At 40.6% G+C, this 23,259-nt stretch overlaps 1 protein-coding gene across 3 annotated transcripts in view; it reads right to left on the bottom strand.

Moving 5' to 3' along the window:
- FBXW7 (F-box and WD repeat domain containing 7) overlaps positions 1 to 23,259 on the bottom strand; it is a 99,283-nt gene that overhangs the window by 20,346 nt on the left and 55,678 nt on the right. For 2 of the 3 annotated variants that reach the window (XM_054382898.1, XM_054382899.1), the window contains exons 2-3: positions 9,482 to 9,564; positions 6,452 to 6,593 (exon numbers count right to left, since the gene is read on the bottom strand). In XM_054382898.1, the coding sequence (XP_054238873.1) occupies positions 6,452 to 6,593; positions 9,482 to 9,564 (225 nt within the window). Of the gene's footprint in view, positions 1 to 6,451; positions 6,594 to 9,481; positions 9,565 to 12,018; positions 12,181 to 23,259 lie in introns of those variants that run through there. The other variant, XM_054382900.1, reaches the window with a different exon arrangement.

Raw genomic sequence — 23,259 nt, 5'->3', positions numbered from 1 at the left:
TCTACAGTGACATTTACAAGTAAATTAGCACAAAGGATATTATATTTATGGTTAAGAGGCTAACTGAAATTTAAAAAAAGGCAAGAACCTTTCAATTGAGATTTCTGTATTAATCTGGCGTGTATCTCAGGACCTTTATTACTCCTGTTCTAAATTTCTGTTCTCTGGCTTTGATTCTGAAAATTAACACGGGTCTCTGTAACACGACAGTGTTTGTATGTTGTGAAGTTTCTGCAGAACAATGAGGCAAGTGAAGGAGAAGGAGGAATTTTTCAAAGTGAACGCAAAGCACATGAATACCCCACTTCACCTGATGTAGAAAGATATTCATGTTACATCAGTTCTCCCTAATTAAAATGTCAAAATACTTAAAACGTCAGTAAAAGTATCCTTTACCCACATGATGACCCACCTGACTTTCAGGTGACCCCATTTCATCAGGGCAGTGAAAGCAGCCTCAGGCTGCCTCAATTACGATGTGAGGACCTGTTGGGAAAGTTGTGAGAAAGCCAGCAGTGTGTAGCAGCTTGTTCAGCCCAGTTACATGCTCTTTCTCTACAGTAAATACTGGACAGCCTACTCTAAAAGAAGAGGGGAAAGGAAAGGAAATTCCTATGACCTGAGTCTTTCCATGCAACTGGCAACTGGCAAGATGGTCTAAGATGGCAAGAAAATATTCCCCATCCATGTGTGTGTACATGGATTGCCACCTTAGAAGATGAGGGTTTCCATGTCTCATATCAAATACCTCAAAATACTGAAAAGAAGCAAGAATATCTCAGCATAAACTGCAGCAGTTCTGCTATAAACAGCATTTATTCTAAGTTTCTTTCAGTAGAAACATTTGCAACACAGAGCAGTTCTCCGTAAATCATGAAATGAAGAACTGTATCTCACCAACTTCCCAACTGTGGTTTGTTTCATTAACCCAGAGCTTAGCTGGTATTAGGTAGAAACACTTGCAATCTTTAATCTCATCTGTCAGCTGTGGTTGAATTTAGGAGAACTAGAAAAAGGGAAAGCAATACCTATGCTGCTTCCTTGTAATATAAATTTCCAAGGTCAGTCTATCCTTAATTTATAAGCAGCTGCATTACAGCAACTCAACCTGAAGAGCATGTTTTTTTGCTGTGGTAAATATTGCAAACAGTTATGAACACGTTATTGATTTATAATTTCACTGTACTCTATCTTAATATGTAGCTCTTAAGATTAGATACATTTGTTCTTAAAATATAATACTCATCTGAACAGAAAAGGCAAAAGATTAAAAAATGATAAAGAGATGCTAATGAACAAAAGCACCACCCTCTTTCATCTGTCCATTCATCATTAGGGGATTGCTACAGGCAGCTTCCTAAGGCTCTTTTTAAGATATCAGCTGCTACAAAATGTTTTCTCTAGGACACTGTCCCCTTAGTCTTTCACTTAAGCAAACAGACCTCCAGCTACAGTCTGTAAGGGGTCTCTGAGGGAAATGTTTGGCATGAAAAAATGCGATGAAACCTTGCTAGATGAACACAACTGTTTGTGCTAATGAAGGCAAGACTAGTAAATTACTGTTTCAGAGCCTCATAGCTTGATTTGTTTGCATGGGTCTGAGAGTAAGAAAAAAGTTTGCATGAGTGAAGAGAGTAAGAAAAAAGTTTGTGGTTTTGATGACAAACAACACTGAACAAATGTTACAGAAAAAAGGGGGGGAAAAGCAAAGGTGTTCTAAATACTTTTCAAAGTTGCAAACCTTGTATATGACCAGAGACTTCTGAGGTATGTGGTGTAGTGTTCAGATACCTTGGATTTCTACCAGGTGATTCCCTTTCAAATTGAAGATCCTTGTAAAGAATATACTTTAACACGCATTTGTTTGGTTTTCCTTGTCTTCAAAACTTGAGTTGCATTTTAAAGCAAAATTAAATCTTTTATGATAGGCAAGAGTTCCCCTAAAAAAACGTAACTTCAGGATTCATTTGCATACCCCTTGGAAAGCCAAAAACACAGCTCTTTGACAAACATTCCCCCTCTTCCCTTCCACTTCCCTCAGGGATGTGTTGATTTGCCAGCCAAGGCTTTCTGGCTGGCTCATAACCATTTCCTCAGTTAGTAATGCAGTTGCTGCATCCATGGCACTACCTACCTGAAAACTATCCCTTCTTGTTCCCATTTGCTATTTGCACACAAATGCTGTTATAGACCTTTCTTTTTCAGGCATGCAAAACAGTTTTATAATCAATAGAAATGACATCTTGGACGTGCCTACAACTTCTACCTCATGCCTCCTGTCTGACCTGTCACCTATCTTTTTTAACCTGTTTCTACACCTCTGCTCTTCCATGACCTCTGCTTGCACAGCTCTCATCTGCTAGCTCCAATTTGTACAATTACTGTTTGTAGCAATTATATCCTTTTTCTATTACAGGTATATTTAGGACTCCTATTTTAAAGGGTTTAATTTCAGGGTGCTGTTCTCTGCCACAGAGTTCTGTTAGCGGAGGTCTGTCATTACAGAGATCTGTACTAAGGGCTTCTGAAACCTGCTTCTGTCTGACTCTTAGATCAGTTACAGAAAACCCTGCCTCCTCCACCTCAAAGGTATCTCAGTCTGGATAAAAATAGCACATAAGCAAATCCACTGAAATAAACACTGTCTACATCAGCAAGTAGTTTTTTACAAGAGGAGGGGTTTGGAAGCAGCTGGTGCTGTAGCCCCCCCATTAACCCATCTCTAAGACCTAATCTGGTCCCCTGGGCTGAACATCTGCACCACAAGTAATGTGAACCTGTCAAGAGGAACGATGACTGATGCAGACCCTTATGTCGCCACTATGGGCTGAACAACGTAGCATCATTGGAATGTGCTGCCCAGGGAGGTGGTGGAGTCACCATCCCTGGAGGTGTTCAAGAAGGGATTGGACGTGGCACTTGGTGACATGGTTTAGTGGTCATGAGGTCTTGGGTGACAGGATGGACTTTGATGATCCTTGAGGTCTTTTCCAACCTTATTGATTCTGTGATTCTGTGTGATTCTGATCTTCTGAAAGGAGTCCAGTTTGTATGTAACAAAACTGCCCTGAGATCCAAACTAATAGGAAATAAGCATGGATGATCAGGACATCTACTTTAAGTCTGCACTATTCCTCTGAAACAAACTTGTAATGATGACAGAGACAAAAAGAGGTACATAGTTCTAGTGTGAATCTCTCCTACTCTGTGCATAGGGTTTGTATGGAAACACCAAACCAATGGCCCAGTCCCACAAGATACAGAGCAGAAAACGCTGCTGGTTATAATACAATCTTTACCCCTTGCCTCTTGTAAAAGTTGGACTACTCAGTCACACATTTATGCATTCATGAGTGTCTTTGGAAGAGTAAGAAATGGAGAATGGCAAGTAATTTGATTTAAGAGCAAGGAAGAATACTCTTGCCAGCCAGAAACAGCAAAAGCATTTTGGACACTATCTAAACTGCTGAGAAAAAAATGTACGTCCCGTTTTAGGTAAAAAACCAGCATTTACCAGTTATTCAAAGTCATTGCCTATACTTAAAGTGTATAGAACAACTATTCAACACCAATATTCCAAGAAAATGCAAATTTTAAATCACATTAATTAACACTAAGCTTGTAAAGTAGGGAGAATGAAGATAGAATGAGAACTTAATTTTTAAAGTTGTACCATTTCTGACTGAACTTAATAGGTGGCTGACTTTTGTCTTCCTTATGGCAAGCAATTTGGTGACTTAAAAATATACTCAGCTTGTCTTGTAAAAGTCTAGTAAAGTTACACTCGGGCACTGAGTTTTAAAAATCTTACAGTGGATATTAAAAAGACCTGAAGCCAAGATCCACTGCAAAACAACAGCAAAAAACCCAAACAAATAGGCCTTTAGGAAATTAAACGATTTCAACCTATTATGCTCTTCTGTTTTTCTTTGCAGAATAACATTTCACTGAAATCAATATAGATCTTTGTTTTAAGGAAAACACAACTGCACTTCGAATTACTTCTCCTTTCTGCATTAGTTTTTTGACCATGTTTAAAAGGTGTAGATTAATTATAAAATCCCAACAGCAAAAGTAATATGTAAAAATAAATTAAAAAACCAGAAACAACCAACCAAACTTGAAAAGGCCATCTTGAGTTTTCTAAATATCTGAACAGTAGCCTTGCTTTTAATTTGAAAAGATAACATAGAATGACTGAAGGCCGATTTATAGGTGAGAGACTTCAAAATAAGTTGAGTGTCACTTGCTCCTGCAAGTGTCTGTGCCAACACACAGTTCTACACTGAAACAGCACGTTTGTCCAGCTAATGCTCTCCTGGAAATCTATCTTTAAAATTAATTTGAAATATATTTGCATATGAAATAAGATAGTTGTATTAATTAAGCAGGCTTAGCAGGCATACAATATATAAAGAAGAAAGCTCTCTCATTTCTGTTTCTGTACAGAAGAAACTTTGTACTGCAAGAATGATGCTGCATGTGCCATTTAATTCTGCCCTTTGGGCAGAGCTAGCTCCCCTTACTAAAGCAAAACAAAGTGCATTTATCATTTGACTGTTTAACACTCACCCCTTTCATAAAACTCACGTGGAAAATAAGCACACAGAAAATTAGATGAGTTGGCATTACCCAAGGTGATGTAACACTGAGATTTAGCTATCTGACTTTGAAAGCTTTTGGTTCTAAAATAAGGGACTCCTTTTAGTGAATACAATAAAACCTAGCAGTGACAGAAGTGATCAATAAGTGCTACTTGATGATCTCCAGTTTTGAGAGTGTTCTCTCTCTCTGAGTATAGACCAGCATTTAGGCATTTAGCATTAGTACTTAGGTAACTAAGTATTCTGAGAAGTCAGAAGTATCCAGTTATTAAATCATGTCTTCTACATTATTAACCCCAAATTAAGACCCTAAAATAATAACAACAGGCAAAATTTCCATGCGCTTACACTTCTCTCCTTTATCCTGACCAAACAGATAATAGCATTACTTTTACTGTCAAGCACGTTTGCACTACACTCTCAAACAGTTCAGCCTTTCACTACCTTTTAAAATACATAACTATTGATATCTAGCAATCTTATGTGAGAAAATACACATTCTAGCTAACAAAATAGCTTTTGTTAGTACAAAGGCTTTAAATAGCACAAAATGTTAAAATACAATGTAGTATTAAATTACCATATGTACAAAGTACTGTTCAAATAGGATTCTTATGGGTTGAAGACAGATTTCTTTGAACAGTCTCAAAAAAAGATACACCATAATAATTAAATGTGAATATTTTTAAGAAACTGAAGGATGTGTACAAGAACATCTTAATTCCAAATTTCCACTGTTTTAAGCGTATTATAAATGTGTGAAAATAAAGAAGGAAGAAATTCTACATTATTATTTTAATGTTCAGAATTGACAGTGATTGAGATCAGAGGTATTATGTGGCAGCATAAATCAAGCCAAAAGCATGTTTCTGCCTGCAAAGGAGTCTGCTCGCTACTCTGTCTACAATATTGCTTTTCTGCCTTTGTCTGTTATGGCAACGGAAACTGGCTGTATTAGTTGCTACTTTTGAAAATGTTTTTAGAAGTAACAGGTTATTAAACAAGACAGGAAGGCATAATACTGTCATTTTTCAAATTCATGACTTGGACTCACCCCTGCTTCTTAAAAGTACAGATCAAAATTGTACAGTAAAGAGATCTCCATGGTACAGATTATGGAACAGTAACAGAGGCCTGCTCCAAAAGGTGTTCGCATTAATGTATGCAAAACTAGCTTAGGTATTATCAAACTGGTGTCCATGCAAATTTCAGTTGTGACCTGTGCAAGTGGTCCATAGCGCTGTCCTTCACGCCTTTTATCAGATTCAAGTTTCACACATTGCTGAAGGCTGTTGGAAAGATACAGAAAACCCCTTTCTCCCCTCCCTTCAATTGTGTTCACATCTACTGGATGATATTGTGTTCAGTGTACAAACAGCAGTAACATTGAGTTTCCTTTTAATCTATTTTTGCTAAACTTTCCTTTCTTTTTGTAGAAGACACCAGATTTACGTCAAACTCAGTGCTATATCTGCACTGAAGCAAACCACGCACTAATGCCTACTAGTCTCCAAGTCAAAACGTCTCAAGTTAGCTTGGGGCCATGGAGGTAGCCATTACATGTTGGCAAGGCATTGCAGAAATGTGAAAGCATCAAGCAAGAAGGGTTATTTTATTAAGGCACCAGAGAAAGCAGTTATTTTTTTGTGAATCTCTGCAGAAACTAGCTGAAACGGGGAACAACTATTCCTTAAAGCTGATGCCCATTTGTTTTTGCAACACTAAACAAAATCAGTGACAGAGACATTCTGGACTGTATATGGAGGACTGCCTCTACTGAAGCACCCTCTGACTTAAATCACAAGGGTAAGATGATTCAGATGTTTAGCTCTGTAAGCACTAGTTACCTGAAACATTTTCAGCCATTCCTGAAGGCCCGTCGGTGGTTGCACAGATGTAATGCGTCGACGTTGCTGTCCCTGGCCATTGGCTGCCCTCAGGTCCCCAAAAGTAGTAGGTGTGGCAGAGCATGGCACCAGCCCTGTAGTACTATGGCACAAATAAAAAGTGATGGTCACATACAAAACTTGGGAAAATGTAGGATTTTATAAAAGAACAATAACAACAACAGAAGTCTAGCACAGAATTTGCAACTATTACTGAAACTCTTTCACTTGCTGTCCATTTCTACCACTGCAGTACTAATTCTCCAGCTAGGGATCACCTTTCAAGGCTGAAAAATTACTACTCCACTAATTGGCTAGCAGGTTGTCTATAAAGATGCAGGTTTATATACTCCTTTCCTTGCAGGCTGTATTTGTGCCTTCTGACTGGTGATGTAGAAAGCCAGAGCTCTGAGTCTCACCTATATGCAAAATGTGCTAGAGCACCTTCATCACCAAACAGGAAAAAAAAAGTATCTATTCTTAGCTCTTAATATATTTTGTTGACAAAGAGCTAGTAGTATCAAGCAGTTCTAGTGGCTTAGCGGTTTGGAGCTGGGCTTTGAAATACTCTGTACAGTCTTTTAAAGTTTGCATGTTGATGGCGTGACACAGGAATTAAAGGGGAGAGTGAGGTGAAGAGGGAAAAGGAGCCAAAGGTGCTCTCTGAATTGCAGTTTGATTTTTTCACTCTGACATGTTAAAAACCAGCTCATTCATATGGGATGGAGCTTTTAAAAGAGCCAGGATTAAGCTGCTATTGTAAGAGTCTAAAGAAATACAGCTGACTGGGTTTTCTCTCTTTTTTTTTTTTTTCACATAATGTAAAGTACTTCGTTCACAGAATATCAAAGTTGTATCCCCTAGCAGGAAATTTGGAACTCCAGTAGCGTTTGCACAAGCATGAAAAATCTAAATACAGTGTGGGACTCAAAAAAAATCCCTTTGCTTTTGTGTACAATAAATCCAGCTTTTCAGTAGGTATAAGCTTCATGGTTTCACTGACTTTTCAGTGGTTACAGGAATAGCTTCAAATGATGCAAGGCATTTTTATTTTAATATTTATCTCATCACAGTCTACAAACACTTCACTGTAATATTCCACATTCTGAAGGACAATCATAGCATGTCCTAACATTTACCCAAACTGGTACAGAAAACTAAAGACTGGTTTGAACAGGCTTATTTTCAAGTATTAATTTTACTGAGTATTAACAGAAAGAGAAGCTGATATAAAAATATGTTTTCACAGATGAAGAACCCTCTTAATGACATTTGTTTACAGGCTTTACCTGCTGTATGCAAAGATTCATCAGGCCTGTCGGTTTTAGAGAGTGCCTGATCCTAGGGAAAATGGAAACAAGCAGGCACAAGAACTGCATCTATTGCCTAAATGTTATTTAAACAATGTATAATCAGTTTACAAGAGAGGATCAGATGTCATTTAAAGATTTTTTTTGCCAATAATGACTCAAAACCCAAGCAATGTCAACTGAAAATATTTTTTAAATAAAATCTAGTTTTACAGCTTATTCTTATTACTTGTGCAGATATCTAGCAGGTGGCCTATCATTTAAGGTCCAAAATAAGGCTCTTAAAATCAGCTTATATTGGATCTGAGCAGCACATAGCCTTGAGCTTGCCCCAGTAGAACGGTTTCCCTTTAATTTCTTCTGCTGCAAACTGGTTCTCAGCCAAAAACAGTTATTCAAAATAGGATCTAAAAGCTTCTTTCCTTTGACCTGAGATTAAACCACAAAATTTTTGTTTGTGCTTTATTTTTCCTGTATGTTTTCATTCCCTTGAAACACCCAGTGAGGTTTCTGTGAAAGCTGGACAATTCCAGTGGTTCCTCTGAATCTGGCAGACACACACGACAAAAAAAAAAAAAAGTGTTTTCTTTGTTGCTGAACTGCTCAAAACTGATGGCCAGCAAGAGTGTTCTTCCATTAGACTGATTCAGAAATCTGGAGATGCTACCAACTTGAGACTAGAGGGGAATGTGGAAGCTGCAATACTCAGCAAGAAAGACATCACTTCTTTTTCTCTACTGCAGCGTTTACGCATCGGAAAAGCAATCCTGGAACTTGTTTCCCACACTGTCCTAACTTTTCACTCATCACCTGATAAACCTCTTAAAGGTAGAGAAATAATATATAAATTGCTTCTGAAAGATCCATCAATGACTGAACAGTATGATAGTGTTCAGAAGAAACAACATCTCCAGACAATTTTGGGAGGCAAACACAATGCTTGTGGGAGGCCTGATGCTTATTATAGGTTAAAAACATAAAATGGTATACATTCACACAGTATGGGAAGCAGTGGTGTCATCCAAGCACAACTGTAATGGCAACTATCCAAGTAAGAACTGCAGTTGTGAGGTGTGGACACAGGGCCTACTATACCACTGCCTCTCAAGTTTAGGAGTGCTTTACCCCAACAAAGCATCTGACCAGAACAGCAGCAGTTATTTATGCAGTCTGGTACCATTTAGGACTAGTAAGGGAGGAGAGTAGAACCCGTAATGCTTTCACGCTGTGGATAACAAGTACGTGTGTGTTCCTGTTAAGATCAGATGGTCTGCTCTGCCTACATAAATTTCCATTCTCTCATTCTTGTTACCATAGCAAAGTGATACATTTGATCACAGTTTGTAATAGTCTTAGGCTTTATCATTACGTCCCATAAAAAAAAAGTGATTGATTTCATTCCCAAGAATGCTTCATCCCTCGAAAAGTCTTTCAGTAAACGGGCATGCTATATTTAGAATGAAACAGAAACCTCAACCGAAGAAACGCAAGCCTGGTTACTTCGTTAAAACTCATCATCAGTTCATGCAATTATCTAAGCAATGCATAAATGCTGATACCACCCTTTCTTTGCTTTACAGTATTTTAACATTAAGAAGAGCCATGAATTTAGCTTAGCATTTCAAAAGATGGGACATATACAAGAATCAGGATCCAGTGATCTGTTACTGCATTTCATTACCTTGTGTATTCCGAGACTTTGCAGGGTTTCTTTCCCAGAGAGAAAGAACGGACCTCGGAGCCATGGTCCAACTTTCTCTTCATCTGCAAGGTGAGGGAAGAGTAACAAGATGGATTTAGTTACATGACCAGCCTTACTTGTGCATACGTCCGTAAAATTAATCAATTTTACCTTTTACTTAAATATTGACTTTCAACAAAGTTGACATTCACAAGATGATTTAAAGCAATGGTCTTGGTTGTAGCTTCAATAATATTTAATACATGTTTTACACAGAGCACATATATGTTATTGCTAGGTTAGGGTCCCTGTTCCATTTGAATTGCATTATTTTAATTTTGAAATTTCAAATGTGAAAAAGTATATAGCACTCTATCTTGGTTTATTTATGAAATCATCCTCTGTTCTCCTGGGAGGGGAGGGAAAGAACTAAACCAAACCCCTTCTTCACTCTTTTGTGTTCAGGTTCATTGCTCAGTCTATCAAGGAAACAGTTAAATTTTAGGTAGCCTGTCTGCATTACAAATATTCTTTTCAAGACCTAAAAAGAAGAAATTAAAACATATTTTTTCTTTTGCCTCCCCTTTAAATTTTACACTGAGAACATTTATAAAACTGCAGTAACAACTGACAGGTTAAGTCACATTTCTACAAAAAGGTTAGGATGAAAAACACTAAACCTTGGGTTTGAACATCACCCACAATTAGATATGATCAAAACTAAATAATGACCAGGGCAGCTGTTAAAAGGGAAAGCTGGCCTGCAAAAATTACCAAAGAGATGGAAACCAGTGAGAGCCATATTTATTCAGTCAGACAAATAAAGATTACTTTCTACATATCTGGGTAATCTTTAACCACAGGCTTTTAGATTCAATGAGACATACATATGCCAAATGTAATTTCTGAGTTTTCTGTTGTTTTTCCTTTTTTGAGATGTGACACACCAAAACACTTTAGCCACAAGAATGCTTACTGGTGTTTACAACTGTAAGCTGCGAAATGCATAAACTACTTGTATTACAATTCAGAATTTAGTTTGACCATTTGCTCCCTTCTAAAAAAATTTGTATTTAGGATAAGAGTTTAAAAGTTGCCCTCTTTTTTACACAATCTGATATTTTTTTAATTTTATGTTGTAACATAGCTATTTAACCATTTACTGTATCAGCCACCCTACCTAAAAATGAAACATCAACACCCAACAGGCTTCTCTAATGTATATGGTCCATATACTTTTGTTATGATTTTTTTGTTTTTACTTCTAAAATACCTCTATGGGTTTCCAGAGAAACAGCCACTGAAGATCTTGTGTTTCACATCACTAGAAAAGCTAAGGTTAACTAGTCTCATTCTTACAGTCACAGCTATAAGGTACCCAGAAGAGCTTCCCTTGTAGCAGTGTTTTTTTGCCATGCCTCACATGGGACACTCCACATCATTTCATCAGACGTGCATTCAGCCAGAACCACCCTGAGCACTGATAAACCACCAACCTCAATCTCACTGCTTCCCCATGCCCCAGGAAGAGCAGCCTTCCCCCACACTTCCCCAAGAAAACCAGTTGTAAGCATCACTGAAAAATAATGGATACCATCTTTTATGACTGTGCTAGATGAGTGAGCCATCAAAATTACTGGAAGAATAAATAAGACGTGTGAGCATGAATTTCAGTATTTGATGACAGGCTTTTCAGAAAGGATTTCTCTTGTACAAGGAAAATTTTTATTTCCAGCTTGGCTTTCTGAGAGGTTATCATCATCCGCATCATATTCCCCCCTTTTGCTTCTCATAAAAGGGAGATGCAGTTTTCAAAAAAAAAAAAACCAAAAGCCAAAAAAACAGACCTTAAAAAATAAGAAGCATGAAGCCTGCAGTAGAATAAGCAGCTACAGTGATTTACTCTTTTACGTTAATAAAGAAAACATTATGCAGCTCTCTGTTCCATTACCTAATAATGGTTTCACCTGCTTATTTTGGTTGGTGTGTTTTTTCTCAGGTATTTTAGGGAACTTTTCACAGGGTCCACCACACAGCAGACTTTCAGCATCTCAAAAGGTACTAAGTAAATATATGGTCCAAAATGTCGTTTACCATATGAAGAAGATGAAACTTTCTCTACAGCAGTGAGATCTAGTGATAAGATTTAGACACCAGTAAGGGATCTGTGTAGCCAAAAAACAGAAACCGCCGAGCGAGCATCCCCGTAAATATTTAATCTGTCGCCAGGAAAACCCAACTCCTGTAGACAACGTTTATTTATCGAAATAATTGGAGACTGCAGTCTATTAAAAAAGGAGAGAAGGGCAGGGACCTGCGTTCCGCATCCCCGCCCGCCCCAAGTGCTGGCAGCGCTCCCCGGCCGCGCACTGCAGCCCCCGCCGAGCGCCAGCCCGCGCCTCCGCCGCCGGCACGTTTCCGCCCGCGGAGCGGCGCCGCGGAAGACGCGCGGCACCCCCCAGCTCGGGCCTCGACCCCTGCCCCTCCCTCCCTCCGCGGGCGCGTAGCCGGGTCGGGGGGAGAGGGCGGCCACTCACTTTGTAGAAGATCATCTTGAGGGTGCCGTAGAAGCCCATGGTGTCGGAGCGCTTCCCCTTGCGCGGCTGCGGCGCCCCGCGGGCCCGGCGGCCGGGCAGGCGCTGGCAGTACAGCCCCTTCTCCGGCAGGTAGGTCACCGCCTCCCGCGCCGACATGCTCGGGCACGACGGGCGGCGGCGGCGCGGCTCGGCCCGGCTCGCCTCGGCCCTGCCCTGCCTGCGCCGCGCGGAGCCCGGCTGCCACTGCCCGCCCGCCCGCCTCCTCCCCGCCTCCCGCTCCCCCCGCGCCCGCCCCGTCCCTCCCTCCCCGCCCGCCTCCGCAGCGGCGGCGCGGCACTGCGGGCTGCGCGACCGGGGGGGGAGCCCGCGGGGCTCGGCGGGGAGAAACCGCCCGCCGGCCGGGACGAGAGAGGAGCGAAAACAGCGCTGCGTGGGTTGGGGTTATCCCTCCCCTCCATCCCCCATATTTTTCCCCCCTTAACCCCCAAACCGCAGGGAGGACGGGGCCCGACCCTCAGCCGTCGCTGTGTTTCCCCCCTGGCACACGCTTCCCAGTTTTCCAAGTGAGAGCAGAACAAGCTCATTTCCACTAATTACAATTCCACCGCCGCCCTCGGCGAGCCCGGCTGGACTCGTACGTGACTGCAGACCCCGGACGGTCGTAAATTACCCATCCCAAGTGCGGATAATTTTAGAATGATTTGGAACGCACTACAGCCCTGCCAGGGAAAAAGAGGCTGAAATACCCTCTATTGGCTAAACAATAGAATAAGCGGGGTTTGAGGGTTTCAGAGTCGGAAAGCTCGAATCCAGCAGTTACGCAACACAGTAAAATCCCCGTTCCCAGTACGGGGCGGCGGGGCCGCTCCCGGGGAAGGTGCTAGGTTCCCAGCGCACCGGTAGCAACCCACATGCGCACCCGCGCCGCTCAGAGCCCTCAGGCCACGCCGAGCCATCTTAGCTTGGTCTGCAGTCTTGGGGAAGTTTCACCTCTGTTTCAGTGACAGCGTAAGGAAAGCTCTAGGTAATTACTTGCTAAAGAACGCTCCTTTTCCGGTCCTTCCCTGCTCTGTGCACATCAACAAACCTGTGCGGCTCACCCTGACTGTTCGATTCAAGGGCACGGGAGTTCCCGAGGTAGGGTTGGGCTCTCACACACCTGCACCAGCAGCTAGGCAGTTTGCAATAGGGTTTGCAGTTTCTATACAGACAAATAAGAGACTCCAGCTTCTGCACCTTTTCCTTGATGCCTTTTTGGTTGGTTTTGTTTTCCCTTCCCGCAAAGTTTTCTGCCCAAGTTCAGAGCAGACCACGCCTAGAGCACGCGCTGAAGCTCCAACGCTCCCCTGTAATTTTCCTCAGGTGCAGTGTGAAAGGGAGACGCTCAGCAGCCTTCCAGACTGATACACTCAAATAGAAGCAATTACATGGCCTGAGGCGAAAGATCTTGATGACCCAAAGCAGTACCAAAAAAGTAGAAAAAAGAACACCTATCTAAATGAGTGTGATTACTTTTGGTAAAATGTATCAGTTCATGTATTAGTACTTAACACACACCGCTCCCCCCAAAAAACCAAAACCAACAACAGCAACAAAAACCCACACAAAAACAAAAACAAAAACAAACCCACACCACAACGCTCTCCTCTGTATTGTAACTTTATAGTACCTAAGTGTTAGCACACTTGGATAAAGCAAAATTACTACCCCATGGCAAACAAGCTCCTGCTTCTACACAGTTCTACATATCTCCCATCCAGCACTGAGTCCTTGTAGTCTTTTTTTTGTCTCCCAGTGAAAATGGTTCTGCCCATCAAATCTTGGCATTTATGCCATTATCCATTAAACAGCAGTGCTGTATATTTTATGAGAACAAAATGGTCTTGAGTTGACTTCATACCTCAGATATGAACAGAGCTGTACATATCCCAGGAGACTATTACTGTCTTCCTTTGCTAGCGCATCACATGCAAAGGGGAAGGAAAAAAGAAACATCGGCTGCATATACACATTAAATAATCACAGGAAGCAAATTAATACCCAAACCATCAGAGTAAGAAAGAATTTGAACATTACTGCTGTGGGGATTTCTAAGTACTTCATACACATGCATGCATAATGTCCTGTATTTTTCACCACTATTTCTGCCCCTTCCCTCATCCATGAGTGCGATCGATGCAGAGGGGGGATGATGGCTACTCTTCCTCCAGCTTTGCAGTTGGGACTGGCAGGAAAACCTCAGGGATCAGCCTCTCCCCCAGCCCAAATGCAAGTGTAACCTGACAGCATAACTAGATTCATCTTTTGAACAAATTGTGCTTCAAAGTAAGCAGTCAATGAGTTGAATGATAATTAGAAATTACTATTTTCCATGCTTTTGGAGTACTGCTATTGCCTATTCCTTCCCTTTTGATCCTGATTGGCAGACGTTCTCTCATGGCAAAAAAAACCCACTGACTTCACTAAATCTCTTCCCCTCAGTCAAGGCCCACGTAGTAACCACAACCATCATTTGCTAGTGGTAGAAAACTTGCTGTGTCAGATATTTATTCTGTGCAAAAGGTTTGGGGTTTTTTCTAGTTTTTGATACATGTACCACAGACAGTTTTTGACATTTGAATGGTGACCACCTCTTATCCAGCAGTTTGCCTTTCTCAGAGTGAAAGGCAAAAGCTGCATATAGATATGGCTCTGGCTCTCCCATATTCACTATTTTCCCTCTATAATCATACTGCTTTCAATTCTCTACAAATAAATAATCATCTTCTCTACTGCAAATTAAGTTTGATAGTCTCAAGTAATTGCAAGACTACTTGGTGTCTATCCTTCTCCCACAGCCTGGGTGCTCTGTAGTTGATGGAGAGGAACATGTTCTAGCAGAAGCTAAGGGCATCTACTGTTAGGCTTCTGCTCTAAATTGCTGTCTCTAAAGGGCTTTTGCTCTCTCCCTTGACTTTGAGAACTCCTTTTTCCTTAGAAAAGTGTACTGTCATGAATACACCACACTCTCCACTGTAAGAAATTACTTCAGGCTTTGCAAATATAGTGAGGGAGCTGCCCAACCCAGGAAGACTGAGTGGTGCAGCAGGTCACACAGCTTCACTCTGCACCTTCCTGGAAAAAACAGCAGTGGAGGAATAAGACCTCAACCCCTCAGATGCTTTTGAGAGCCTGACAGAAGAAGCAGAGATAATGCACTTATCTCTCTACTGACATTTGCAATAATATTTCTTGCAGTAATTTAATATGCTCTAGGAATACTTACTTAATGGTATAAAGTAAATGCTCATCACAGGATACACTGAGGAAGACTATGGTTTATAAAGCAAGGTTAAAAGAAAAATACAAAGTTCCTGTGTTTCTTTCCCTATTTGATATATGCTCAGTTGCAAAGGTTGGCTTATTTTATTTAAGCTGAAGATAATTTTCCAAATTTTTAAAGCCATGAACAGCATACAATTCATGACATTTAGAAAAATGTCTACACCAAAATTACAGTTTCCAGTGGACACAAGTCCAATCTTGTTTTCCATCAGTACTGCCAGCTCTTAATTAATAAAAATTCACACCATCCAATTCTTTTCCTGTTGGCAACATTTCTAGCACCTTTACCAGTTTGTCATGTGGCATACTGTAATTAAGACAGTCTATTACTTCTAATGAAAGACTAGAATGAATTACAGAAATCACCCGCAGAGCTATATAATCCCCAGAAGAACAGAGATTACAGTGCAACAGACCAAAGAAACAACATTTTTGGTATTTTTAGTTGGAGAACATTTTTGAGTGGAGAGACCACAGGGCAGTCTGGCCCTGGTAATGGCCAGTCAGCATTTTGGAAGTACACTGGTACTTAAACCATGGTATGCGAAACCTGTAATTGGCATTTCATATACACATACGTGCTTTAGGAACATAACATGTGCAGGAGGAACCATGGAGCAGTATGGCTTGGTATCTCCATTAATATTGGTAAATGCATCATTCATGATGGTGCCAGAAGGGATTCTGTGTGCTCTGCACATTTAGCAGATGCTCAGCAAACTGACTCTTTTAGAAACATTTCTGAGGGATTTCTGTGTGTTGTCTAATAGGATTGCATTTTTTTCCACCCAGAAAACCAGAAAACTTTACCCTGGAGACAGTGAAGATGACCCAGAAAGGACAGTCATGCCTAGTTACTTTTTCCCTTCCTCAAATTTGGATTCACTTAGGTTTTAAACACTTCCCTTATGCTTGGTAATCTAGTTTGGGTGGCTGCAGCAGCCAGCGCTTTGTCTTCTATATTTGAAGTCATCATCTGACCACATACTTCATTTAATTTGCCAAATGCTCCCATTGAGGCAAGAATCTGGCCCCACAGAGAGGTACTTCTGCCATCTGCTTTAGACATTTAACTACAGCTTAGCTCAGCACACCTACATTTAAAAAGCTAAGCTCCCCATTCGGTCCACTGAGAAAGGCAGGTCATAGAGTCCAACTTGGATAAAGTATTAGAAGAGGAAAAAATATCCGACACAATAGCAAGTGTTAAGCATGTTCCAAAGTAATTCAAGGTGAGTCTTTACAAAAGGGCACCACTGTTTTGCTATCAGATCTTTTTTCTTTTTGAACATATGAAATTAAACAAATGACCCACTGGGATTTCCATGTTCTCATTGCTTCAACTGGTTCATCTTGGGCTAGGCAGTGGCCTTAAGGATGTTGCTAATTTGGGATTGATTAGCATGCATCCTAGCTGCTGAGCTGGAGCGATTTTACAGGTAAAATCTATACCTTTGGGCAGAGTGAGACAAAGTTTTATGACACTGACCAATTAAGTTAAAGTGACATTGAGATTACAGGCGAAGCTCAAGAGCACTGTGTATGAGGCACCTTATCACTCAGGTGTAACCACGTGTTTGTGCAGTATATACAATTAGTATTGATGCAACAGGACACACTTGAAGAAATGAATTTAAGGGCACTGGTTTGTGACCCAACAGCTGCTATGCTCCAAGTATGAAGAAAGAAAAAGTGCAACCTGGCTCCTCAGAAGCAGTTTAAATTGAGGAATTTCTACTCAATTTACTTAGAGAGGTCTATGCCAGCATGTTTGCTTCAACATAGTTACAGAAAGAAATTCAGGCTTATGATGTTGTGTAGTGCAAGTCAAACACATTCCTGCACATTGCAGTATGACTGATCAGTAGCTTACTGAATGACACACCTTTGGACTACTGATGAACTTAAGGTGCGAAATGAAGTAGGGAAAGCCACAGAACTCTATTAAGGGAGGAAGGGACACACAGACACAATAGAGAAAACTGCAAAAAAGTCTTCTAAAGCTTACTTAAATGGAGTGGAGAATACATATTGCAAAGTATGATAACTGTTCTAGTATTTGTATAACATTTCTTGACAAAGCATTTTGAAGATTGCTTTCAAACAGAAATTTTCTACCCATTCTTCTTCTTTATTTCCATGCAAAGTAAGATACTGTAGTTAAAACTGTAAATATCTCCTAGGTTTTGTTATTGCAGGGAAGGAAATTACATAAATAGCAACTAAAAAAATCAGATTAATATTTATTAATAAACTCTGATTTTAATAGAATTATATGAAAATGATGATAAATACAGTTTAAAAAGGTATATCTCTGCATATAGCACAGATTTCCCATAAACCATTTCCTTTTAAAATCTGCCTTTAAAAAAACCCTAAACATTAAGTTTTAAATATACTATGATAGGATTCAAAAGATGTGCTGGTTAATGACTGCAAAAATAGCTTTGACAAGGATTTATAGATGGAATGTATGTAACTACCTTCAGTATTGGATATTCAGAATAAACTTCAAATTATGTTTTAAGAGCAAGGAAGTTGGAAAAACAGGCTTAATGTAATATGGCATCACTGTGTCTCCAGAAGAGCAGAACTCCCCTCTGAAGGTCATACTTTTCCTGTCCTCTTTGCTGGTTGCCTGTAGTTGGGCACAGAACTTGCAACATATGCTTGGATGCTTAGGTTATTTTCAAGGAGTACAGTCAAAGCTGTCCTACACCCATTTAAGAAGGACGGTTCCAGGCACTGTTTCTTGCTGGCAACACCAGCTTTAAGATGTCCCAGTTTTACCTGCTCATTCCTGTTCCTGAATGGCTCTTGTCCTTATTTCTGGAGGAACAAATATCTGTAGAAATGCACTAAGAACCAGATTAACCAATGAGTGAGGAGAAGTAGTGTTTTTTCCTTTCCCTCCCCCCCACCCCGTGTTTTTTGTGGTTTGTTTTTTTGGGGGGGCATTTTCTTGTTTGTTTGTTTTTGTTTTTTCCAGAACAAGTTACTGGTTTATTTTTCCACCATGCCTTGACAAACAACTGAGCCAGCAGAAGCAGATGAGCAATTCAGAGGCACAGCATAAACTTCTTGAGCCAGCTACACCACTGAGAAAAAGGTATGATGAACTGTGACCTGAGTGTCCCATGCAGAGAGCATAAGCCTATTATTTACACCTAGAGGCATCATGCTCTTAACTATAGTTTTATATGCATTTAAGTCAGCACAACCACTAAAAAACAGTGTCTGTACCCATGGCTGCCCTTGGCCATTCATTGCTATGCTCGTGTCACCTTCTCAAGTGTATGACCATAGCCACATATGTCTGTGTGGTCATCAGCTGGGGTGGCAACTGACCTAGGGATGCTTTCTTGCCAGGTCAGATTGCCCATCTTTCTCACTGCACGGCCACACAGATATCTATGCCAGCATAGCAAAGGTACAGTCTACTCTCCTCTTTAACTTCCACAAGCCCCCAGAAAAGCTTTTAACGCTTGCCAAACTATAGCTTTAGGTTAAATGTCAACAGTCTGGGTTTCAGGCTTTGTCCTCCTAACCTACAGGGCTCTATTATTGCCATACAGTGACTTATTTGCATTGAAAAACGTACTTAGGTCTCTATCAAATGGAAATGGACACTGAAATATTAAAGTTTTACCATAAACCAAGCACAACAAGGTGAACCACAGGCAGGGGGTGTAATGCCAACCGTCTTTAAATATGTCATGTTAAAACCCTAGGAAGCCTGTCTGATTAGAACTATGTATTGTTTCACTAAAAAGCAATAACAAAACAAACAAACAACCTCCCCCCCAAACAACCAAAAAACCCAAACCATTCCAGCATTTTTTTTTTTTTGGTTAAAGAAAAAGTGAAGACCAAAATATCAGTGGAGCTAGGCTTCACATTGCTTTTAATTCCCTATGACAGTAACCACATGCAAGTTTCCTACAGAGAAACCTTGTATGGTTTGTTTTAAAACTAGCAATATTATCATATAATAAACATTGTTCCTAATGCATATACATAAGAAGCAGAGAGTTAAGGTTGCTAATGCAACCTGCACTTTCATGTACTTGACTGCTTTCTGTGCAACAGGGACATTATGAGTTGCTTTTTTGTGTTTTGTTTCTACACAGTATTGTTACATTATTCATTTTTCAAAAGAGAAGGAGACATTACATTTGCATTTTGCAAAACACTCACTAATGGCAGCAGATCTTCTTAAGAACTGCCTCCATTCATTGCGCTCCTATTAAAGTTAACTGTAATCTATTTATTATATCATTAAACTTAATATATTGTAAGGTGACTTCTATTTATAGATGCAGTAATAGCTGTGCTAATCACTCAAGTTCACATTGAACAGGGCTGTGCTTCTGAAACACAGCAGCAGTTGCTTCAGCGACCAAAGTACATCACTAAATTTCCCCAGGAGATGACCTTGCATGCTACATCCTGCACAAACCTGAGTAGCACTCCGCAGGTTGCTGTGGCCAGCCAGCCTGATGTCACCCTGCCCTGCTGAACAGCTTCTGCAACCTTCTGGCAGCCATGCTTGCTCTGGGGAGGAAGCTGGAAATGTGCATCCCATCAGGGTCCTCCCTTGACTCACCCTTCTGGATATCCTTACATGCCACTGAAGTCAAGGGCATGACTGCATGGCCTGCCACGCCAGCAGCCAGATGCCACCTGGGCACAGGGTATTCAGCTTGAGGCAATACAAAGATAGCAGTCTGCACCTTACTCTTTGAGTGTTTATAGAGTCACTTTCTAAAACACCACCCTTGGGCTCTATTTTCAGTAATTTTACTTCATATTCCTGTTCTAGAAATTTCAGAGATTCTGCCTGTGACATATACCATCAAGTTAGAAAACCATGCACTTGACATTGTTCTTGAATTCTACTACTGGTGCACAAAGCACAAGCCCTTCTTGCTGATCAACAAATGAGGACCACAATACCCTCCCCCCCCCCCCCAAAAAAAAATCCTAATAGAGATCATTTCCTTTTTTTTTATTTTTCAGTATTTCAACCACAGAGATGAGTTGAAAGTTTGGGGTTTTTTTAATATTTACAAGAATGTTTCCAAATCAGTGAAGCAAGCTTTTCTGCCTTTGAACACAAGTGGTCAAATAGCAGCAGATTGGGATATCATCATTGTAAAGAAAAAGAAAATTCTGTTTGGACTTAGAAAGCTTTCCAAAAATACCTGTCCATTGCACTGAATACAAATAGACTACTGCTATCTACTGCCTTTTTCTGTTAAGTTCCCCCCCGCCTTTTTTTTTTTTTCTTCCAGAGATAGCTTAATTTTGACTGCCAAGAGGAGTGCTTATTTATCTGGTATAATCTATAGAAGTCTATAACTCTATTTACAGAACAGTTTCTGCCCCTCATTTGTGGTACATGAGAATGATAAGGAGTTAGTGGTGAGCCTTTAGGCTACAGACAGAACAATTCCTGGAATTATAGATTATACCAGAAGGATTTAGAAAGTATTTAAAGAAAAAAAACTATTAAAAATGTCAAATCTCTTTTCCTGCTTGCATTACCTAAAGAGAGTATAGAGGTTACAAAACCAAGTATTCAGAAGAATTTGAAATGACAGGTGTAAGATGCTTGTACTCCTAAAAAGCTGCTCACCAAGACAGCCCTGTGCACAGAGCATACTAAGTAGGAGAGATTTTGTGGAAAAACACAGTATCTGAGGTTGCAATTTATGATGCATTGTTACCCACATGTGCACATGCATCAAGTTTGTAAAGGCAAACTTGGGAATATTTTCAGCATGGCATCCTAGCAGGATTTTATTATGTCATGGCAGTTTAATCTCCCCCCCTCCATGTGCCAGTAACATGGAACAGCCTGAGTTGCTACGTGATGCCCCACTGCTGCAGATAACCAGCAGTGAAGAGCACAACAGGATGAAATCCTTGGTGCAACAGCACTACAGGAAGGTGAAACGTGATGTGCCAGTAAGTTTCAGGGCAGTCTGATGATACCACATGGATAGGATCCATGAATCTCAGCTTTAGAGAGGAGCTTGTTCTGGGAATGTCGGTGAACCTCTTGGGGTTCCCCTGTCCCTTCTTCATCCTTGCTTCTCTGTAATCACCTGCCCCAAAATCCTCCATTCCCCTGCCTTCCACTTGATATATCAATCTCCTCGCCCCCATTACTTTCCTCTCACCTACCCTCTCCACAGCACCTCAGTCTAAGAAAAGGTATTGTCTCACCTTCTTATTCCTTTCCTTTTCTACCCTCTTCCACTGTTTTCTCCTTCTCTGGAATTCAGAGGAAGAATTTGTCTACTATATCCAAGTATCAGCAAGGGGGAACATGTCTGGGCTGCAGCACATCAGAGGGTATTTGGCTTTTTCTCCCCATACTTGGCCACAACTGCAGAGCAGCTGGAAGCAGCCACTGCAGGGAAGATGATGCTCTGCCCACATTGCCTTTGGGTACAGCCTACTCCGTGAGTGCAGGTGAAAGGTGCATTTCAGTTTGGTCCACACCATGACCTGGAAGGACACAGGCTCTTTGCAGCCCAAAGTATCTCTGGCAGACAAATGGCCATTTTTCCACAACACACACTGCCCTGCTGGTAACCAACAGCTATAAAGGGGACAATTACACATTATACCTGCTTGATTCTGTGTCCTTTTCTCATCACAACCCATGCTTACAGTAGAGCACAGAGAAGGGAATTTACTCATCTTCCAGGAGCCCTCATGATTTATTGCCATGACAACTCTCCCCTCTCCAGAGGCCTGGGGGAGCCACAATGGAAGCTGGTTTCCCCCCAGCACATTCTTCCAACCACAGGGGAATCAGTGCCGAACCTTTGCACAGAAGAAAGGAATGCCAAGCATGCTGGGGTCACACCAGATGTTTTGAAGCCTTGCTAACCCAGTGTCATTAACCTTATGCTGTGCAATTTCATGTCAAAAGGGGCTAAAGGCAGAGCAAACAGGCCATCAAACTTGCCTGGCCTAAATGAACTCTTCCCTGAACAGGTGCTTTCAGTCTAGAAACCATACAACACACTTGCCTGCCACTGCAAGAGAAGTAGCATTACACTGCATTATTCAGGGTAAGTAGCCCCTCATCCAGATAAAAAGGGATGGGAATTGCCAATCATTTTTTTTTTCACTGAATCTAGTATTATTTAGGTAAGATTGGAGATAGGGACCTCTAACACATCTGAGCCCACAACAGATATTTAAAATAGGGATCTCCCAAAGAATGCAAGAAGTATGAAATAATGTGGCACATTTCAGAGTTTCCAAGATATTTTCAATTAGTATGAAACCTATGAACTACAGCATAAAAACGAAAATGGCTGTACCTGTCCACTGTTGTGTCTAAGCTTCTTCTGGAAAACCAGTAAAAGCTTATGCTCCCTTTATCAGACTGTAACATTGATATTTTAATTAAAAAATTACAAGTCAAAACCCCTCATTTCCCTCAAGGAAAACTGCATATGGCAAACTGCACACAACCTCAGATTTCACATCTTTTATCATTTCCCAAAAATTTCTGTCAGCTTGTCAGTTCGGGCTGATGCAGCTGATGCACTCCCTAAACCAATCCATTCACTGTGAGATAAACAGCAAGTCAGTTATCTAAAATCCTAGGGTTTGAAACTTACACTTTCTTTGTTTATAGACAAGATAGAGCAAATTAGAGCTTTCAGATTTAGTTGTAACCACAAAATTAAATGGCAACCATGGTTTCAAAGTTTGTACCATTATGGAAATTCTTAGTATTTGGCAAATCCAATTACTGAAGGAAATGTAGCCAATCTATTGTTACTGTTTTATCAAAAATAATGAAACCAATGAAATACTACAAAGCAATATGTCTAGGAATAGTCCAATTCACCAGTTTGGTCCACTGTTGGTAGAAGTTTATTCTTTGCA

The sequence above is a fragment of the Indicator indicator genome, chromosome 8 (genome assembly GCF_027791375.1).
Source record: "Indicator indicator isolate 239-I01 chromosome 8, UM_Iind_1.1, whole genome shotgun sequence".
NCBI lineage: Eukaryota > Metazoa > Chordata > Aves > Piciformes > Indicatoridae > Indicator > Indicator indicator.
The sequence above is the reverse complement of the archived record's forward strand: the minus strand, read 5'-3'. Positions and strand labels throughout refer to the sequence as shown.